The 19,012-nt window shown below is 44.6% G+C and overlaps 1 protein-coding gene across 2 annotated transcripts in view; it reads right to left on the minus strand.

The window, feature by feature from the left end:
* LOC117048997 (ubiquitin-conjugating enzyme E2 variant 1) overlaps window positions 1–2,458 on the minus strand; it is a 54,925-nt gene extending 52,467 nt beyond the window's left edge. For both annotated transcript variants that reach the window (XM_033153533.1, XM_033153529.1), the window contains exon 1: window positions 2,131–2,458. In XM_033153533.1, the coding sequence (XP_033009424.1) occupies window positions 2,131–2,443 (313 nt within the window). In that variant the 5' untranslated portion in view covers window positions 2,444–2,458. The remainder of the gene's footprint in view (window positions 1–2,130) is intronic.
* Between the last annotated feature and the right edge of the window lie 16,554 nt (window positions 2,459–19,012).

The following is a 19,012-nucleotide window of genomic DNA, read 5'->3' on the forward strand; positions in this document are numbered from 1 at the left end:
ACTCCCTGCCACTCCCTTTTCTGTTTCAGACACCTTTCTCTCACCCTCCCCACCCAGATGGCAACTGGGGGAAGGGCAGATGATTCTTGACTGAGTCCTGAACCAACCACTTGCTGTGGGTTTCCATCACTACATCTATTTCACTACATCTTTCTCCTCTCACGAAATGGGACTGAGGGCTGCCCATCCCAGCTCAAAATGTTCTATCAGCCATGTAGCAGCTACCCATGAGGCTGAGATAACAAATACCTGATCAAATCACACTGGCTGGGCCAACAGAATGGTCTGGGTTTCAAGGGAAAGGCCAACCAGTCAGGGCCTGCCCTCATGGCCAGGTAAATTATTTTAAGTAGGGTTCCCGGTAGGGAAACTGAACTTAGAAACTATAAAAAAATGAAACTTTATTGCATGCCCATTTTTCTGTCCACCACACGCAAAGATGGAAACACAAGAATTACCTGCTTGCTTACCCTCACACCACCTAAAAGAGTAAACTAATTCTAGAGCTGATAGGGGCACCCTCCAGACAGACTTCCACACCCATCGGCCCCAACCAGCAAGTCTAACTGCCAGGGTAATGGGAATTGTAGTCCTAAATCTGGAGGGCCACACGTTCCCCCCATTACAGGGCTGCAGAAAGGGTTCAAAGTACTCCCTCATATGATACAGTATATACTCCCAACATAGTAACTAATTTCAGGAAAAAACTGAAATGACCATGGGGCCTTTGTAACACTACTTTTGGAGAAGAAAAAACTTTGAAAAGCATCAGGAAAAAAGTAAGGAGGCAGCCAGAATGGAGAGAAAAAGGCTACCCGAAGACAGCACTCTAATATGAGCATAGCATATCCCTATCCCCAAAACAGTAAATGGGCAATTACTCAAACACACTATTTCGTAAAATGAACCATCATAACTACATATTAGGATGAAATGCAGGTTTTCTTTAAATTCATATGCAGTGGGAATACTAAAGAACATGTGAATACAGTATGTAAGATCACACCACTGTCCTCATTGTAAAATGATAGATAAGAATAGTTTTTTGGCCTTGTAGCCTAAACTTGCCACAAAATATATTACCTGCCCTAACCATCCAAAGCCACTATGAATAAACACATCCAACATCACTTCTGTTAAGATACACAGCCTCAGGCTTTTAGCAAATCTCCTGGGAAATAATCTCCCAGTGGAGAGTGTTAGGGACATGGCTACTTTATAGTAGTTATTCAAGTGTAAAAAAAAATGTTCAGGTTTGCCAGTGTGAGCTTTAGCAACATACCTGGCTCTACACCTCCTGAAAGTCATCTCACACATTACACAGCTAGCAAGGATACTTGTATCATATGGGTTTGTTGACTTTAAAGGACAAGTTCACAGTACCATTACTTTTACTACAAAATCACTACATTGAAAAAATCATCTATTGAAAGAAGTAGTAGTTAATTAACAATATTCTGCCAACTAAATCTGAATTTCAAGTATGCATGCCCACATTCCAGCTGGCCACAACACCTTCTCTTCCAAGTCACATCCATAAGAATTGCCACTTCAAGGATGGGCCTGCATATGTCAAAGAACGAACTAGAACAATATTTGTTGGATTGATTCGATAAATCCTTTTGTTTAGGGAGCCACAGAGTCATCAGGTAGAATATATATATATAAGATTAAATAACTCATTAGGCAGATTATAATTATTATTCTTTTCAACCAAATAACCTACCCAATAAACTAAGCAATAAAATCTAGTCACAACTTGCAGAAATAAAAGTTGGTTAGAGAGCATGGTGCCGATATCCCTTCTCTAGCAGCAGAATATTCCCACCAGCTCCCTTTTCAGGGGAGTCACTTCACACACCCGGCTGCCATTCCTCAAGTGCGCAACAATCCCGAGTAGAAGGAGATGTTCCTTGCAGGTGTGAACCAGGCCACGCTTTCCACCAGGGGCGAGGTGTGTGCGTGCGTGTACGGGGAAGGCTTCAGACGCTGCAGGCGTGCGGCCGAAGGCAGATATTGGGCGTCACGTGTGAACAGAACCCTTAACCTGCGTCAGACCCGGAGTCCCACCCGCGCCACGTTTTAACCCAGAGGCAAGATAAAGAACTCCCCCCCCCGCGCCGGCCTCACCTGGAGAGTAGAGCTCGGCCAGCTCGCGGGCTCCGGCGTGCTGGGCTCCCCAGCGGGGACCGGCGCCGTCGGGGTCCCCTTGGGCAGCTGACGCAGCGGCCTCCGCCTCGGACACCGCCCTGCTCGCCCCGGCTGCCCGGCCCCTGGCGCACTCGGCCGTGGCCCCGCCGCGGCCTCGCTCCCTGGCTTCGTCCTGCTGCTCACGGAGACCGGCCTCGTCCTGAAGCTCCGGCCCCGCCATGGCTCGCGCTCCAGCGCCCGGGGCGCCTCCTGGTAGAAGCGACGAGGGCGGCGGTGGCGGCGGCAGCAGCATCGCGAGGCAACCCGCCCAAAGGCCAGCCGCCGCGCGCCACTCGCCGCCTCTTTCTCGCCCTGCAGGAGGGAGGGGGGCAGGGAGGGATGGGGCGGGCCCACAGGCCCGGGCCACGCCCCTCCAAGGAGGAGGGCACGGCCAATCAGAGGAGCTCCGCAAGCGGCCGCGCGCCGCAGCCGGCCAATGGCGCCCGAACTAGCGAGTGGGAGGGAGGGGCGACCGCCTCGGGGGGCCCGGAGGGTTCAGGTCCCCGCCCACTCCTCTTGAGGGAGGCGCTGGAGGGAACGCCCCCTTTTCCTCGCCGCTCGCTCTCTCTTCTGTCTCGCCCGCAGGCGGCGTTACGGAGGGGAAGGGGGCGGGGCAACCCATGTGGCAGCCTTGGCGCCGCGCGCTAAAGGAAAAGGGGCTAACCCCCCCCCCCCACTGCAAATTCCGAAGCGCGCCTTGGACTTTAGGACCGAGCAATACAAACTGGGTTGGGGGTGGGGCGCGGCTTCTGTAGCATCAAATCCAGATAGGCGGCTAGTATAGGGTGTTTAAATTAAATGTTCAGGTATTTTTCAGAAGGGTGTGTGTGTTGTGTCGATCCTGGCTGTTGCAGCAAAAGCAGAGTGTCTGTGGCATCATAAAAGGGTAATGGAAGTTTATTAGGGCGTCAGCTTTCGTAGGCTACACCAGATGCATGAAGTGTTCTGCAGTACTGATTTACAGGTGTGCACAAACACTCAAACACACAGCTTGCTGCAGAGAAAGTGAGATTGCAAACGGGTCTGTGAGGTTGCATTTAAATAATCGTTGAATGGCTGTGTAGAAGTTGCTTTGGCACTAGCCTTGGGAAAGCGACATATAAAGGCAGCTTTTGCCCTCAAAAGGTGGTCTTTAAAAACAAAATAAATTGTATAGATAAATGAAGCCCGGGTTGCCTCATTCAGAAGTAATGGCAGTGCCGGCCCACCCATAAGGCAAGGTCGGGCGACGGTCTCAAGAAGCAGGGTCTCTTTTGCTCCTGGGAGCTGGACTGATTCCCAAATAGCCTAAGTGTGCTAGGAGAGCAAAGCTTTTAGAAAATCTTCAAGTTCAGAGACATGGGAACATAGGAAGCTGCCTTGTAGGGAGTTGGACCATTGATCTATGATCTAGCTCAGTGTTTTCAACAATAACTGGCAACAGCTCTCCAGGATTTCAGATGGGTCTCCTCGCCCTACCTGAAGATGCTGAGGATTGAACCTGGAGCCTTCTGCACAAAAAGCAGGTGCTCTACCACTGAGCCACAATATACTTTTGGGATGAAATAATAATAATTGAGGAATATTCATGCCCTTCTTCTGGTCTTTCTGGAGGCATCTGGTAGACCAGTTCTGGAAAGAGAAGAAAGCTGGGTTGACGGCATACTATTTTGACAATGTCTCCTATTATCCATTCGTTCCTGTGCTTCTGATACCCTGGTCCTATGCATATTTACTTGGAAACGTGTCTTACTTGAGTTTGATCCTAAGCATAAGTGTACATGGGGCTTAAAGAATGCCTTTGTCTATCGCTATTATGCCACATCTAGTGATGATAACCATTGTAACCATAGTAGCATCGACTCATAATGTTGTGCCATGACCATGTCATGGATTGGTTAGCAACACTGGCATAGTATTATAGGCATGACATTGCATTGGTGCAACTGTCCTGGAGCCTAGCTTTATTGATTTATTTGCCAGTATTTGTATCTTACAAGACTAGGCCCAAATCATAGAGTTGGAAGAGACCACAAGGACCATCCAGTCCAACCCCCTGCCAAGCAGGAAACACCATCAAAGCATTCAAATGAGTCACTGCTCATTCATTATGTCACAAGCAACCAGAGGGAAGTGGTGGAACATACAAGTTTAATTCCGCCCCCCCTTTGCTGCACTATACCCTCTATTTCATATATCAATACTGTACTGTATACTCTAATTCCTTCTGTTACTTATATTTCAAACCCTGCTTGTGAGTTCATCAAACTATAATATTTTTTTAAATAGTCCAAAAAAGGCTTCCATTCTTCCACAAAGCTCTCATTGTTAGATTCTTTTATTTTGGCTGTTAACTTTTCCAATTCTGCATAGTCCATCGCCTTGCTTATCCATTCTTCTTTGGTGGGAACTGCATCTTCCTTTTATTTGCCAAGATTTATATGCCGCTTAACTGGAAAAAAAAAACCCTTTAAGCAGTTTACATGAAACTCTATAAAATATTAATTAAAAGTATGAGCCAGATTTTGTACTATTTTGGTTGATATTACCCTGTTGTGGAATTTGGATTCTTCGCCCAATAGCCAACTTTAGCACAAGATGCGAAGAAGAGTTGCTCAGCCAACCTCAGTGTGATATCAGAATGTGTGGTCAATGGCACTGCTTTTGGGACAACTGGACAAAAAATGATCACCTAAACCAGGAGTGAGGATCAGCTGTTGTTGGACTACAACTCCCATAATCCCTGATCATCAGCCACGAGGGCTGGGGGTGATGGAAGTTGTTGTCCAACAACAACTCTAGAGCCACAGGTTCCCCACCCCTGGCATAGACTGTGGTGATTTCTAGAAGGCTAGCCATGTTAGTCTCTAGCAGCAAAATTTACCTAATCTGTCAAAGTAAGTCTACAAAACATGCCCCAATTAATATTGTACCTTTTTTTAAAGTGCCACAAGAATATTTGGTTGTTTTAGATTGTGATGAGACAGTAAATGTACCTGGACCCCAATAAAAAGGCAGAAAGGAACAGCAGCACATCCAAAGCAATTTCTTTTGGCTGCCTATTGTGGAACACGGGAAGCCTTGTTGCTTTCTTCTGTGCAGGTCACGGAACGGTGCGTCTGAAGAAGCAGCTCTGCCAGGATGCATTATTAAATAGAGAAGGTAAAAGCCAATCTGGAGTAATTTCCAAGTTGCAGCATGCCAGGCTTGGGAATGTAGAAGAGGAGTGGGAGCACATAACCCTCATTTCCAGTTCACTTGCTTCTGCTTGAGAAAGGCCTGTGCTCCCTGAAGGGAGCTAGGGTGCAGGCTATGGTCAGTGAGCACATCACCACCAGGACTTATAAAAGGGACCATTAGTCAGCCCTGAGAGAACTCTGTAGTCCTATATACCTTTTTCCAGTATTTTTTTTAAAAAATGTTAAATGAATGAATATTATTATCATTTTATTATTATTATTATTATTATTATTATTAGAATTAGAATTTAGATATCACCCTGTATCGGGAGGAATGAATGGCTGCCTAACAAATGCAGAAACCAAAGACCACCGGGTGTCAAATACAAATTTAAAAACAACTGTGGAGTATTTGCCAAATATTTGAACAAGCAGAAAACAGCTGGGTGGATCTTCTTTTCCAAAGCCTGCTTTTTTAAACCTCTTCTGGACGTGAAATATTCCTGCTTATGTAGTCTTAAAACACTAGGCTGTGTACACACCATATGTTTAAAGCACATTGTTTACCGCTGTGCGTTTACCTCCCACGGAACTACAATTCCCAGCACCATTAAGAAACTACAGTTCCCAGGATTCTTTGGGGGCAAGTCATGTGCTTTAAAGGTATAGTGTGCACCCAAACCAAGAGACCTTTTCATTCCTGTGGGCACATGGAAACCTGCTTCATGTCCAGACACTCTGAAGGCAGCTTTGCATATCAGACTGACCTGACTAATCATTAACCTATTTCTGAAAACAGAAAAGTTGAATAATTAGAGAAAGATGAGTCTATTGAGCAAATGGTTGGCTAATATTCTCTCTGTTTTTCCTGGATTTACTGGGCAGAGTCTCTTTAATCAAGTCCCATAGCAACTAACAGTGTGAATCTCCATCATTCAAGTTTCCTTATTACAGCCTTGCAGATAAATGCTTCCAAATTTCATCTTTCTTTTTTCTTTCTTTTTTAGTGGTACCCAACAAGCCAATTGCCCGGAAGCTGATTTTACTCAACCTAAGTAACTTACTTCATGTCTGCCTTTTAATCTGAACAATATTTATGCACTGTTTGGTGCTAGATATTGAAAACTAAAACATTTGGAGAATATTCTCCAAATATTCATACACCCAGAGAACATCTAGAGGAACAAAATGCAAGGGAGAATGTTGGCGTACAAATTCATTTCAGCTCTGCCTGAACTCCTAGCACACAGCGGCCTTGCTAATTATGCTGTTATTACTCTGATCTGTTGATTTAATTAAATAATTAGATAAAATGGTTGTCTGGCAGCATCTTTCCAGGTTTTCAAGCAGGGGTCTATCCTGTTGCTACCAGGAAATGCGACGGTTTACACTTAAAACCTTCTGCATGCAATCTACCACTGATCAATGGCCCTTTCAGCAGCAGGATGACTGGGAAAGAGATATCTCCCCTGATTTTAGAGTACTGTATTCTTGGATGAGAGTCCCGTGAACTGCAAGAAGATCAAACCTATCCATTCTCAAAGAAATCAGCCCTGAGTACTCACTAGAAGGACAGATCCTGAAGTTGAGGCTCCAGTACTTTGGCCACCTCATGAGAAGAGAAGACTCCCTAGAAAAGACCCTGATGTTGGGAAAGATGGAGGGCACAAGGAGAAGGGGACGACAGAGGATGAGATGGTTGGACAGTGTTCTTGAAGCTACTAACATGAGTTTGGCCAAACTGCGAGAGGCAGTGAAGGATAGGCGTGCCTGGCGTACTCTGGTCCATGGGGTCACGAAGAGTCGGACACGACTGAACGACTGAACAACAACAACAACATTCTTGGATGGATTACTCCTGGGGTCATTCTGTATCTTGCTTCAGCCAAGGCCCACAGAAATTTCTGGGCTAGCCAAATTCTGATCCCAAGAAAGATATTGTGTCTATAGGGGGGTTACACTGTGGACAGCAGCTGCTTCACAGACAGGTGGTCTCAGTTTCATTTCCCTGCATTTCAGCCTTCTAGGGTCTCAGGTAGTGGAGCTAGATCCAGGCAGGTCTCTCCAAATACTTGAAAAGCTGCTGTCAGTGGGAGTAGAGAATATTGGGTGAGGTGGAACATTGGTCCAACTATATATGGATACAGATTATTTAGAGGGCGGGGAATCTGTACTTCTGTGCTGCCTTATAACCAGGGTTAGTTGAGCGGCTTACATTTTGAAAATTACCCGGTAAACTTGCAGTGCAAAGACAATAGCATCAGAAATGAAGCATAAAGACAAACACCGATAAAGTCAGTCAGTACAATAGCAGCCTCACAGCACACACATGCCAGCCTTTTAGAGGCATGCATATATACTGTATACACACACACACACACACACACACACACACTTCACCTACCATGCAAAGGAAGACAGAGAAGTCTCTTCAGAGTTTTTCACAACTCGGATGCTACCACTGAGAAGCTCTTTTCAGTTTAACGTGCAAGAAAGGAGACACTTGGCAGTTATAGCTGCCCTGGGAATGTGTTGATGGGTGAGATAAAATTGATTCTCAGCCCCCTTCCCCTAAAATGAAAGGTACAAGAGAAAAGACAAATCCTTTCTTCCCAAGAGGGAACGCTGGTATAAACTGGTATAAAAATAAATTACCGTATTTTTCGCCCCATAGGATGCACCGGACCATAGGGCGCACCTCAGTTTTAGAGGAGGAAACAAGAAAAAAAAATATTTTTCTGGTTTTCTTCCTCTAAAAGCCCTGGTTTTGTTGTTGTTGTTTTTTTGATGATCAGCTAAAAGTTTTGCAGCTGTTTTTGCAAAGGCAAAAGGCCTTTTTTTTAAGGATCAGCTAAAGGTTTTGCAGCTTTTTTTGCAAAGGGAAAAGCCCTGGGTGTTTTTTTTAGGATCAGATAAAGGTTTTGCAGCTTTTTTTGCAAAGGGAAAAGCCCTGGGTGTTTTTTTCAGGATCAGATAAAGGTTTTGCAGCTTTTTTTGCAAAGGGAAAAGCCCTGGGTGGTTTTTTTTTAGGATCAGCTAAAGGTTTTGCAGCTTTTTTTTGCAAAGGGGGGAAAGCAAAGCTCCTTTTGCAAAGGGGGAAAAGCAAAGAGGAAAAGCCCCATTTTTATGGGGTTTAACTCACATTTCTGAAAAAATCTTAAGGAAAGGGAGCCATTTCTACTGTTTGTAGACAGATAATCTAATCAGCCAGTCACATGTCCTGGGGAAACAAACAACCTCCCTCTGCAGCACATTCAACAAAGGAGGGCGGGGCTGAAAGGGAGCCGGGACTCTTATCTCTCTCCCGATCTCTTGCTGATCAGCTGCTGAGCTGGGTCCTTTCAACACTCCCTTTTCTCTTTGTAAAATAAAAAGCACAATCTGCTTTTGGCCCCTGGGCAATTCAGCACCAGGGACCACCATTTGCTCCATAAGACGCACAGGTATTTCCCCTTACTTTTTAGGAGGAAAAAAGTGCCTCTTATGGAGCGAAAAATACGGTAAGTTCTGCAACAGCTCCATCTTGTGGCTAAGATCCTCAGTTATGTTTGCAACAAGATAAGCATGTCAACTCTTCCCTCTCTTGTTAAGCATTTACTAACTTTTCCGCTAAAATGAAGGAGGAGGAGAATGCACGGACAGATTAAACTAGATTAAAATTTTGCTAACCAAACCAAATTTGAAAGCTGGAAATCAGTGCTAGTGAATGTTCATTTACCACACAAGCACTTTTTTTTTGTCCAAGATGCTACTTGTCAAACGACTTGTTCTTATGAGCCTATCTTTTCTACAGTTTTGTCTCTCTTCAGCTGGTCACAGTAGCTCCTAGATCTCCTGTCATAGGAGCCCTTGCCAGGCATTCAAAATGTGCAGAGGACGGGAGGCATCTCGGTGGCAGGCTCGATGAGATGAACATAAGAGCCTACTGGGTCAGGCCAATGGCCCATCTAGTCCATCATCCTGTTCCCACAGTGACTGACCAGATGCCTGTGGAAAACCTTCAAGCCGGATCTAAGCACACAGGCAAGCTCCCTTCTGGTGGCCTCCAGCAACTCACATTCAGAAGTATTACTCCCTGCGGCTGTGAAGGTAGAAGCCCTATCTAAGTTGGTGGCCACCACTGCTGCTTGTGGGAGTGAGTTCCACAGTTTAACTATGCACTGTGCAGACCCTCCAAGTGTCCCTATTTTCTAGGGACATCCCTGATTTAGAGAAGCCATCCCAGTTTCTGATTTGATCCTGGAATGTCCCACTTTTCCGTAGGATGTCCCTATTTTCATTGGAGAAATGATGGAGGGTATGGAGTTATCTGACCCCCCAAAGGGTATGACTGCATGAAGAAGTACCGGTACTTCCATTTGCCTGTCCTGAATCTTCCAACGTTGGATGCCTATGAGTTCTAGTATTATGAGAGAGGGAGAAAAACTTTCTCCATGCCATGCAATAAACTTCTATTCTGTCGCCTCCTACTCGCCTTTTCTCTAAACTAAAAAGTTGCAAAAGCTGCAACCTTTCTTCATAACAAACCTTTCTTCTTCCCCCAAAGAACTGTGGGAACTGTAGTTTGTTAAAGAGTGCTGGGAATTCTTCCCAGAGCGAGAATGCTGAGCACCCTGAACAAACTACAGTTCTTTCAGGGAAACCATGAGGGTGCTTTATATTGTAAACAGCCCCTGTGTTCCTCAGATGAAGGGCGGTATAGAAATTTGATAAATAACAAAATGGTAATAAACGGCAGGTATGGAAGCGTTCACATTCTGGAGGGAAATGCATTTCTTTTTCTTTTGTTAGGTCACTAGATGGCAGCATGAGCTCGCTGCCAACTCTTTTGAAGTCATTAAAAATCCTAGGGAGAAATCTGAAGTCAAGGGAAGGAATTTGAGAGTGTTAAGATTTCAGGCATGCAGAATGAGCTGCACAAGTACAGCGTCCCAAATCCGCAGGGAGACGCCCCCCATGCAAAATGTTGTCAGTCTAGAGTAGAGCAGAAAGGACTGTCCAAATCGGTAGGTGCTGTCCCGATAAGCCAAAAAGACAACCTTCCTACCTCTTTAGTGGCCTTCAAGGATGCCAACTTGAATAAAATATTGAGTGGAGGGCTGGCAAGCCCCGCCGGGCACAATCAATCACAAGACACAGCACATGCAAACCATTTGAATGACAATGCCTTTGTCCCTGCCCCCTCAAACATTTTATTGGGGGGAACGGAAGGATCTCGGCCCCTGGGAATTGGCTCCTACGGCAGCATAGTTACACTTGCTGCGGGAAGGTATCACTCAATCATTTGCCCTTGGGCTTCAGCGCGGGTGGCGCTGTGGGTTAAACCACAGAGCCTAGGGCTTGCTGATCAGAAGGTCGGCGGTTCGAATCCCCGCAACGGCGTGAGCTCCCGTTGTTTGGTCCCTGCTCCTGCCCACCTAGCAGTTCGAAAGCATGTTAAAGTGCAAGTAGATAAATAGGTACCGCTCCGGCGGGAAGGTAAACGGCATTTCTGTGCGCTGCTCTGGTTAGCCAGAAGCGGCTTTGTCATGCTGGCCACGTGACCCGGAAGCTGTATGCCGGATCCCTCAGCCAGTAACACGAGATGAGCGCCGCAACCCCAGAGTCGGACATGACTGGACCTAATGGTCAGGGGCCCCTTTACCTTTACCTTTTACTGTGTACTTGTGTCTTGAAGTTCCAGTAAATATTTTGATCAGCCTTGCCAAATGTGGTGGCTCCCCGGATGTTTGGTACTACAACTCCCATCAACCCTTACCATTGTCCATATTGGCTGAGGCTGATGGGTTTTGGAGTGTGACAGCACCCAGAGAGCACTGGGACCTGTGCTGCACACAGCGGTTTATTCTGTTTCCACAACTTCCCCCTAACTGTTAATGTCTGCGTTATGTTTGAGCTTTCACATGGCATAAAAGCCAGTTCCAGAAATACAGTGGTGCACGGGGCAAGCTTAGTGTTCATTTCCATGCTTCCAGGGGGGGGGGATTCAAAGAACAATGAAACATTTATTTGTTTGTTTATATCTCCTGCCCCTCCTGTCCAGGGCAGAGAACAGCAAGTGAAAAAATAAAACATGTCCTAAAAACCAATTCCACTACAGATACAGATTATCTACTAAGAGGGCTTGTTGGAACAGCAGATATGGCACATATCTAATATCCAAGGAGAGCTCATTCCTTTTTAAATTATTATTATTTTATTTATGATTTTCAATTTTATACATTTCAATAATTTTACAATAATTTTAACATTTCAAAACTCGACTTCCTTCCCCCTCTTTCTGCGGTTCCTTAAATTTATTTATTTTATATTTTCTGCATATTCCAAAAATAACTTAACTTATTCATTTATTCATCTACTTTAAATATATACTCTTATCAACCTGCAGGCTATTACAATAATCCTGCCAATGTTCTTATCTGTTTACGGTTTATTTGTAAATATTCAATAAACCATTTCCATTCTTGATTTCTTATTTTTCCGGTAAGGAGAACTCATTCCAAAGGGTAGGTGCCACAGCACTGTGGCCCGATCCTGCACCGTATGCATCTGATCACCTAATGAGATGGCACCGCATAGAATCATAGAACTGGAGAGTTGGAAGGGACCCCCGAGGGTCATCTAGCTCAACCCCCCTGTGATACATGAACCTCACCTGCAGAGTGATCAATTAGGGTATATAAGAGGTGAAGCAATATTTCAGGTATCCTGGTCCTAACCTGTGTTATTACTACTAGTCCTACTACTAACACTATCAATTTTGCCTGCCCTTCACCCTAAGGTGCAACCATTTAAAATACAACATTGAAAATAGTTTAAAACAACTTACAGTCACAAAAATAGGTTGTGTCTTTAAAATATACCTCTTATGTGTCAAAGGCCAGAGTGAAGAAATGTTTATACCACTTTATATTACAAAACCTTCAACCAGCACCCAGTAGCTAATTAGCAGCCAATTTTTGCTATTGTTCTCGTTATTATGTTATGTTATGTTGTTGTTGTTGTTTTGTTGTTGTTGTCTCTAAAATTCCCCCCCTTCCGACTATGTACCCATGGATCTATCTTGGCATTCAAAAACTCATTGCAATCTGTCAAAATCTGGACCGAGGAAATAAACTGAAATGATGTCAATAGCTTCGGGGAGTAAGCGAGCACAGAGCAATTAAACATAGGGAAAAGAAGAATAAAGTAATTGTTTGGGCTGCATGGGCTTGTCTTAAATGGCTTTGTGTTGGCAGCTATAAAAACAAGCAAGCTGCTGTTGCACAAAGGCGGAGAGATCGTTCCAAGAGCATTTTGCACCTAGGCAGAGGTGTAGGAAGCCGCTCGGGCACCCGGAGCGGCAAACATGACGTGCACCTGGGGGAGGAGGGGCGGCGCTACGTAGCGCGCATGCTCAGCATTGCTGCATACGATGCATGCGTCGTACGTAGCGACGCCACACATGCACTGTACTTAGTAGGTTGCTGGCGGTGCCGCTCCTGTCTGTACGGTGCCAGGATCCTCTACATGCAGCTGCAGCCACGAGCTGAGAGTGGCGCCACCGGCAAACCGCGTGCCTTGTCACCCCCGGAACGTGGCACCGGGAGCGCACCGCCCCCACATTGTTACACCCCTGCACCTAGGTAGATATTTGGAAAGTAAGTCAGTGTGTGATTGAGTGGAGGGGGAGGGGGAAAGGATACCCATGCTTTCCATTGACAAATCCATTGCTGCATCCCACTCGCGGGAGTGGCTAGGGAGGAAGGTTAAGATACAGCCATGCAAGGCCTGAGTGTATGTTGTGTTGGACTTATTTATTATTCTGTCCTTCATTCGAAGATCTCAGGGCAGTTCACAAGATAAAAATACAGGATAAAAGAACAAATAAATAGTTAGAATAAAAACAAAACAATAAAACCCCTTCCCACAAACACATTTAAAAGGCGGTAGAATATTAATCAACGAAAGGCTGATTAACGCTGGGTGCACTGTTCATTTCGATTGTTTGCAAGTATCTGGCATTGTATACGATCAGAGTTACATTGTGAAGTGCTTCGTTCAAATCCCAATGTGAACATGTTAGGTTGTCTTAGTCAAGTTACTGTCCCTCGGTTTGTAGTATGAAGGTGGCAACACTGGCCTAGCTTACTATTATTGCAATTGGAATGCACTACAGATTCCAAGTACAATCGTACCTTGGAAGTCAAACGGAATCTGTAAGTCCGCCCGACTTCCGAAACGTTTGTAAACCAAAGCGCGGCTTCTGATTGGCTGCAGGAAGCTCCTGCAGCCAATCGGAAGCCACGGAAGCCCCGTCAGATGTTCGGCTTCCAAAAATGGTTCACAAACCGGAGCAGTCACTTCTGTGTTTGCGACGTTCGGGAGCCAAAACATTTGGGAGCTAAGCTGTTCGACTTCCAAGGTATGACTCCTAATATACACACTATCCTATGTATATGTAACCAATGGCGGAGCTTCATGCTCCGGCATCGGGGGGTGGAGAGCAGGCGGGGCGGGGCTGGTGTGCGTCCTGGGGGCGTGGCATGTATCCTGGGGTGTGGTGCGCTGCCTGCAGGGGCGTAGTGCCTAGCGTGGGCGGGGGTGGCAGCCGCGATGGCACCCCACTGGGATTGTGCTGCCGGGGCGGTGCACTCCCCTCGCACTCCTCTTCCTCCGCCAGTGTATATAATAAATATTAGTATATAATGCTTGATTTTGTTTGGAAATCAATTTCTTGTGTTTATATTTCATGAGAAAGCCATTTTATATGAATTCACCTAGAAACAGAGGGGAACTTTGCAACTTAGGAAGGGCTTTCTCACGTCTTGTATTCAGTATCCATTTCCTATGGATTGCAGTGATTAAGCCATAAGCAGACCAAGCAACGAATTAGCCAATGAATGAATGAAAGGCAGCAATGCTCGCTTCCTAGAGATTAGTAATTATGTTGTAAGGCTATAGTAGTAAGCCTACTTACCCGGAAATAAGACTCGCAGATACCATGGGATAGATATGGGATCTGGCTGCAAAAAACGCTCAGGGAATTGGGCATTTATTCAGCTCAGACTTTACATATGAAGGTATGTGCGGCCTGATTTCATGTTTGAGGACTTGTAAAAGGCAAAGAGGCCTGCTTTCAGTCAGACAAAGCGTCTGAAGCAAAAATTCCATTTTGCCTTTTTCGAAAATGCCCCGTCAGTGTGGGTTAGCCCTTCCAGCAGTTTCCTCCATAAAGACCAGAAACGCAGCTGCTACTTTGACCTCTCCGATGCACTGGAAATTTTCTGAGAGGTAGAGGAAAGCATTTTGGTCATGCTGTCCCACAGGCAACAGGCAGGAGCTGCCGATGGCCAGGTGACGTCTCTCATGTACCCTGTAGGGCAAAGAGCATCGCTTGGGCAGATAAAGCGAAAGGTTGTGCAACCTCACGTGCTACAAAGGTTGGGAGTGCTGGGTCAGAGGTGACCCTGGAACAGGATGAGTTTAAAGCACAGTGGAGACCAGAAGAAGCGAGGGCTAGGAAGATAGGCTCATCTTTTCTAGCAACTCCTGTTCGCTTTCCTGGGGCATGCTTTGAATATTGGACCCAGGGATCGTTTACTCTTCGGTGGGCTCATCCATAACTCATTTTGGCACGTTCCCCCCAAACAGTGGAGAGCGTGCCATCAAGCCACTTGCTTCACATCAGCCCAGTGGCTCTCAAAGGGTGTGGCAGGAGAGGAGAGCAAGGGTGGCGAAGAGATTCAAGGACAATCAAAGAAATGTTTAAACATTTAGGTGTCTGAAAACACTGGTATTGTTGGACCATTTGTAAAGACAGATTATCAGGGACCGAAAAGATTAGCATTTACAAAACTGTTGTCTTCTGCAGGTGAAGGATTAACAACAGTTATAGTTACTCATGCATTCCCAGTCTTGATTTTTTTAAAACCACTGGATGTTGTGCAATATTAAGAAAGAAAACTTATATTCACAGCTAATTTGGAATGTAATGTACTTTGAAGACAAAATGGCGTTGGCCTCACCTATGTGTGAAAATTTGTCCAAGGAGCCTGTCACTTGGCTTTGTAGAGTTGAAATATTGCTTTCGCACACTAGGAGTAGTAAATTGACATCACATCTCTTTATCTGGCAGTACAGTGGTACCTCTGGTTGTGGACATGATCCGTTCCGGGGTGCCGTTCGCACCCCGAAAAGTCCCTAACCAGAGTGGCGCTTCTGCGCATGTGCGATATAGTGCTTCTGCGCATGCGCAAACCGCGCAGAACACTTCTGCGCATGCGGCAAAACCCGGAAGTAAACACTTCCAGGTTTGCAGTGTTCTTAACCTGAGAAAACACAACATGAAGCGTCCACAAGAAGAGGTATGACTGTACTGACAAGTGTCAAAAGCAGGACTGTGGCAAACTCACCGAGTCCATCTCTTCAAACTGACTACTGATGAAAACTGGGGGCCAACTTTAATTTTCTTTCGTGGAGTATGGAGGTCATTGTAATGTAAATATCATATACAAAGTAATAGTATGAAGGCAGGACACTGGCATTTATAGCTAGCACCTCAACCCTATGGAGGTTTTCTTGAATGCAAGCCCCACTGACTTGGGTGAGCCTTGCATCCAAACGAACATTCTTCAGTTTATAGCCTTGCAGAATCAGGAGAAAGCTTTTGTTTAATACTACATGTGTTGATGGTCTTACTGATGCCAGGATGTTTGGATTAACAGCAACTTCTTGTGTGTGAGAACGGCCGCTATTAGTAATTACCATGCTATGTACTTTCCTGCACTTCCCCCTCTCCTGACCTCGCTGTTTACAGTCCTCATTCCAATCATGTGTATATACCTCTAACTCAGGACAACACTTCATGCATCTGATGGAGTGGATCGTAATCTTGTGCCATAATAAATGTGTTAGTCTTTCAAAGAGGATGATCACAAGCTTTGCATGCAGAAAGGTTGAGGTCCAACCCCTGGGATCTCCAGGTAAGGCTGAGAGTGGGTTCCTGTTGCTCGTCTGAGCTACAGATAAGGGACAGGGAACCTGTGGCCTGCCAAATGCAATAGGACTCCAACTCCCATCAGCCACAGGCAGGATGGCCAATGGTAAGGAATGATGAGCAATGTAGTCCAGCAACATTGACCTGGCCACTCTTGTAGGGTAGTCGATCTTATTCCTGTTATGGTCACACAAGCCAATAATAACGAAGGAATTAACATGTTGCTGTTCTTCAGGAAGGAGTCTGCCCTCTCGCTTTTGCCCAACTTCAACCGGTAGGAACAGGTTGCTAAAGATTGGTGGAGAAGATTAAGGCTACGATTGGTTATGAAATTCTAATTACCGGTAGTCCTACTAGTAACTTTCTTTGGATCCTTGAGACACAATGTGATGAAGGAACACAGAGACTTTATTGGGAATCCATTTACTTGTGCCAAAATATTATTGAGAATGAGAAAGAAGTTGGGGTGGTGGTGGTGTTGACACGCAAGAGAGCCATGAAAAAGCAACAACAGAAAGCCTCAAAACAGCACTGGGGGAAAATACATGGCAATTGATAATAAGCAGCTTACAGCCCAATGGCTTCTTCAGGCATTCATATAAATAAATAATAACATGTATCGTGGTTTATTTATTGAGCCATACACTTCTTGTTATTTTAGTGATTCTGAAGAAGGCCTTAATCAAAAACAAGCTGCATATTTTGGGCTCCCACTTACTTGGGAGTAAGCCTATTGAACCCAATGGGGCTTACTTCTGAGTAGACCTATGTAGTATTGCAATTTTGTTGTTGTTTTATTACTAGGCAGTCCAGTGGACCCAATGGGTTTTAATTCCATGTAGCCATTAATATATTTCTGCTATAATTTAAATATTTTTTTCAGTACCTTGTGAAGTTTTGCCCTTCCTTCCTTCCTTCCTTCCTTCTTGCTGCTAAAACATTACTAGTAAAGTACTGGGACAATGAGGAAACCACATTAAGCTAACAAACTAATTAATTCCAGACTCTTATGGAACCTTGTTATGGAATACCAATGTCAGAAAAATGGTGCCATTTCATTTTATTTTGGAGTGCCCGTAAACTAGAAAATAATAGGCCACCAGTACCATAATTTAATATTATGTATAAAACAAAAGGTTTTTTTTCTATTTAGAAATTGCAATCTTTTATATGTCTACTTTCGAAAAATGCATTCCAGATTTAAAGCAGCAATCCTACATCCACTGAACACAATGAGACTTACTTCTGAGTAGACATGTACAGAATCGGGCTGTTAGGAGGAAGGATCATCATGTAAAGAGGGCTTGGGAAACATGTAGGTTTCACTATGTGATCTTGGGGAAAGCAAGTGAATTCTAGAGAGATCATGAAACCATGAGCCTTGACTGAAGATTAGTGGCTTCTCCCTTTGCCTTTTCAAAAAGATTAATCACACTACATTCTTTTGGCAGCAGCACCTCTCTCCTTTCCAAAACACGACAAAAAAAACAAAAACAAATCCACACACACTCAGGGTTTTTTTTTCTTTTTAAAAAAACAACAACAACCAGCAATAGAAATACTGCTATTCTTAGCTCTTTGGAAAGGGCTTCTCAGCCTTTGACGAGAGGAGTGTCTGTCTTGAAAGGCAGGTGCAGCAGCTGGAATCCACTCTTCAAGAGGATAATGGCACAGAACAGGAAGAGGACAGCATACAGAACTAGCTATCGGTGGTCTTCACCTAAATTTAAGCATTAAAAAATAATGTGCATCGAAGATGGAGCAAACTTGTTTTCTCCTGATCCGGAAGCTAGGACCATGATCAATGGATTCAGGTTACAAGGAAGGTGATCCCAACTAAACACCAGGAATAACTTTCTGACACTAAGAGCTGTTAGTGGAACAGACGCCCATGAGAAGTGCTGGATTCTCCTTCCTTGGAGGCTGTAAAGCAGAGGTTGGATAGCCAAACTGCCATGTAATTGAGATTCCTGCATTACAGGGGTTTGATTGATGACCCTCAGGGCCACTACAATTCTGAGAGTCCACACCTAAGTTAATGCATTAATTTCAATAAGTTTATTTGAGTAAAAGTTAGTTGAATGCCACCCTATAACTCTCTCTCTGTGTGTGTGTGTGTGTGTGTTTGTGTGTGTATAATTTTTATTTTCCATTTAATATTATACATCAACTTCCTTCCCTCCCGCCTCATGGCTTTCCAGTTCTAATTTCCAGTTCTACACATTTTCCAGTTCTAATTATACTCATTACAAAATGGCTCATTAATTTAAATAAATAAATAAATATAGAAAGATGGAAAATTTCTCATTACAAGTCTCCAGACAACCCTGCTAGGGATGTTAATTGTTTACAATAATCTTTCAGATATCGTATAAATTTACTCCAATCCTTTTGGAATACTTGATTGTGCTGGTTTCGGATTTTTCCCGTCAGCTTCGCCAGTTTTGCCAAGTCCATCATCTTCATCTGCAACTCTTCTTTCGTTGGCATTTCTTGTTGTTTCCATTTTGGGGCTAAAATAATTCTTGCCGCAGTTGTTGCATACATAGACTGTCTTTTATCTTCCCTTGGTATCTCTTCACCCACTATACCCCTCTGTTTTTTGTTTTTTTTTAACAAAAGGCCACCCTATAACTTTGAACCAGAGCAACTTACCAACCACCTGCAGCCTGCAAAAGATGCCATG

The sequence above is a fragment of the Lacerta agilis genome, chromosome 6, assembly GCF_009819535.1.
Source record: "Lacerta agilis isolate rLacAgi1 chromosome 6, rLacAgi1.pri, whole genome shotgun sequence".
Lineage (NCBI taxonomy): Eukaryota > Metazoa > Chordata > Lepidosauria > Squamata > Lacertidae > Lacerta > Lacerta agilis.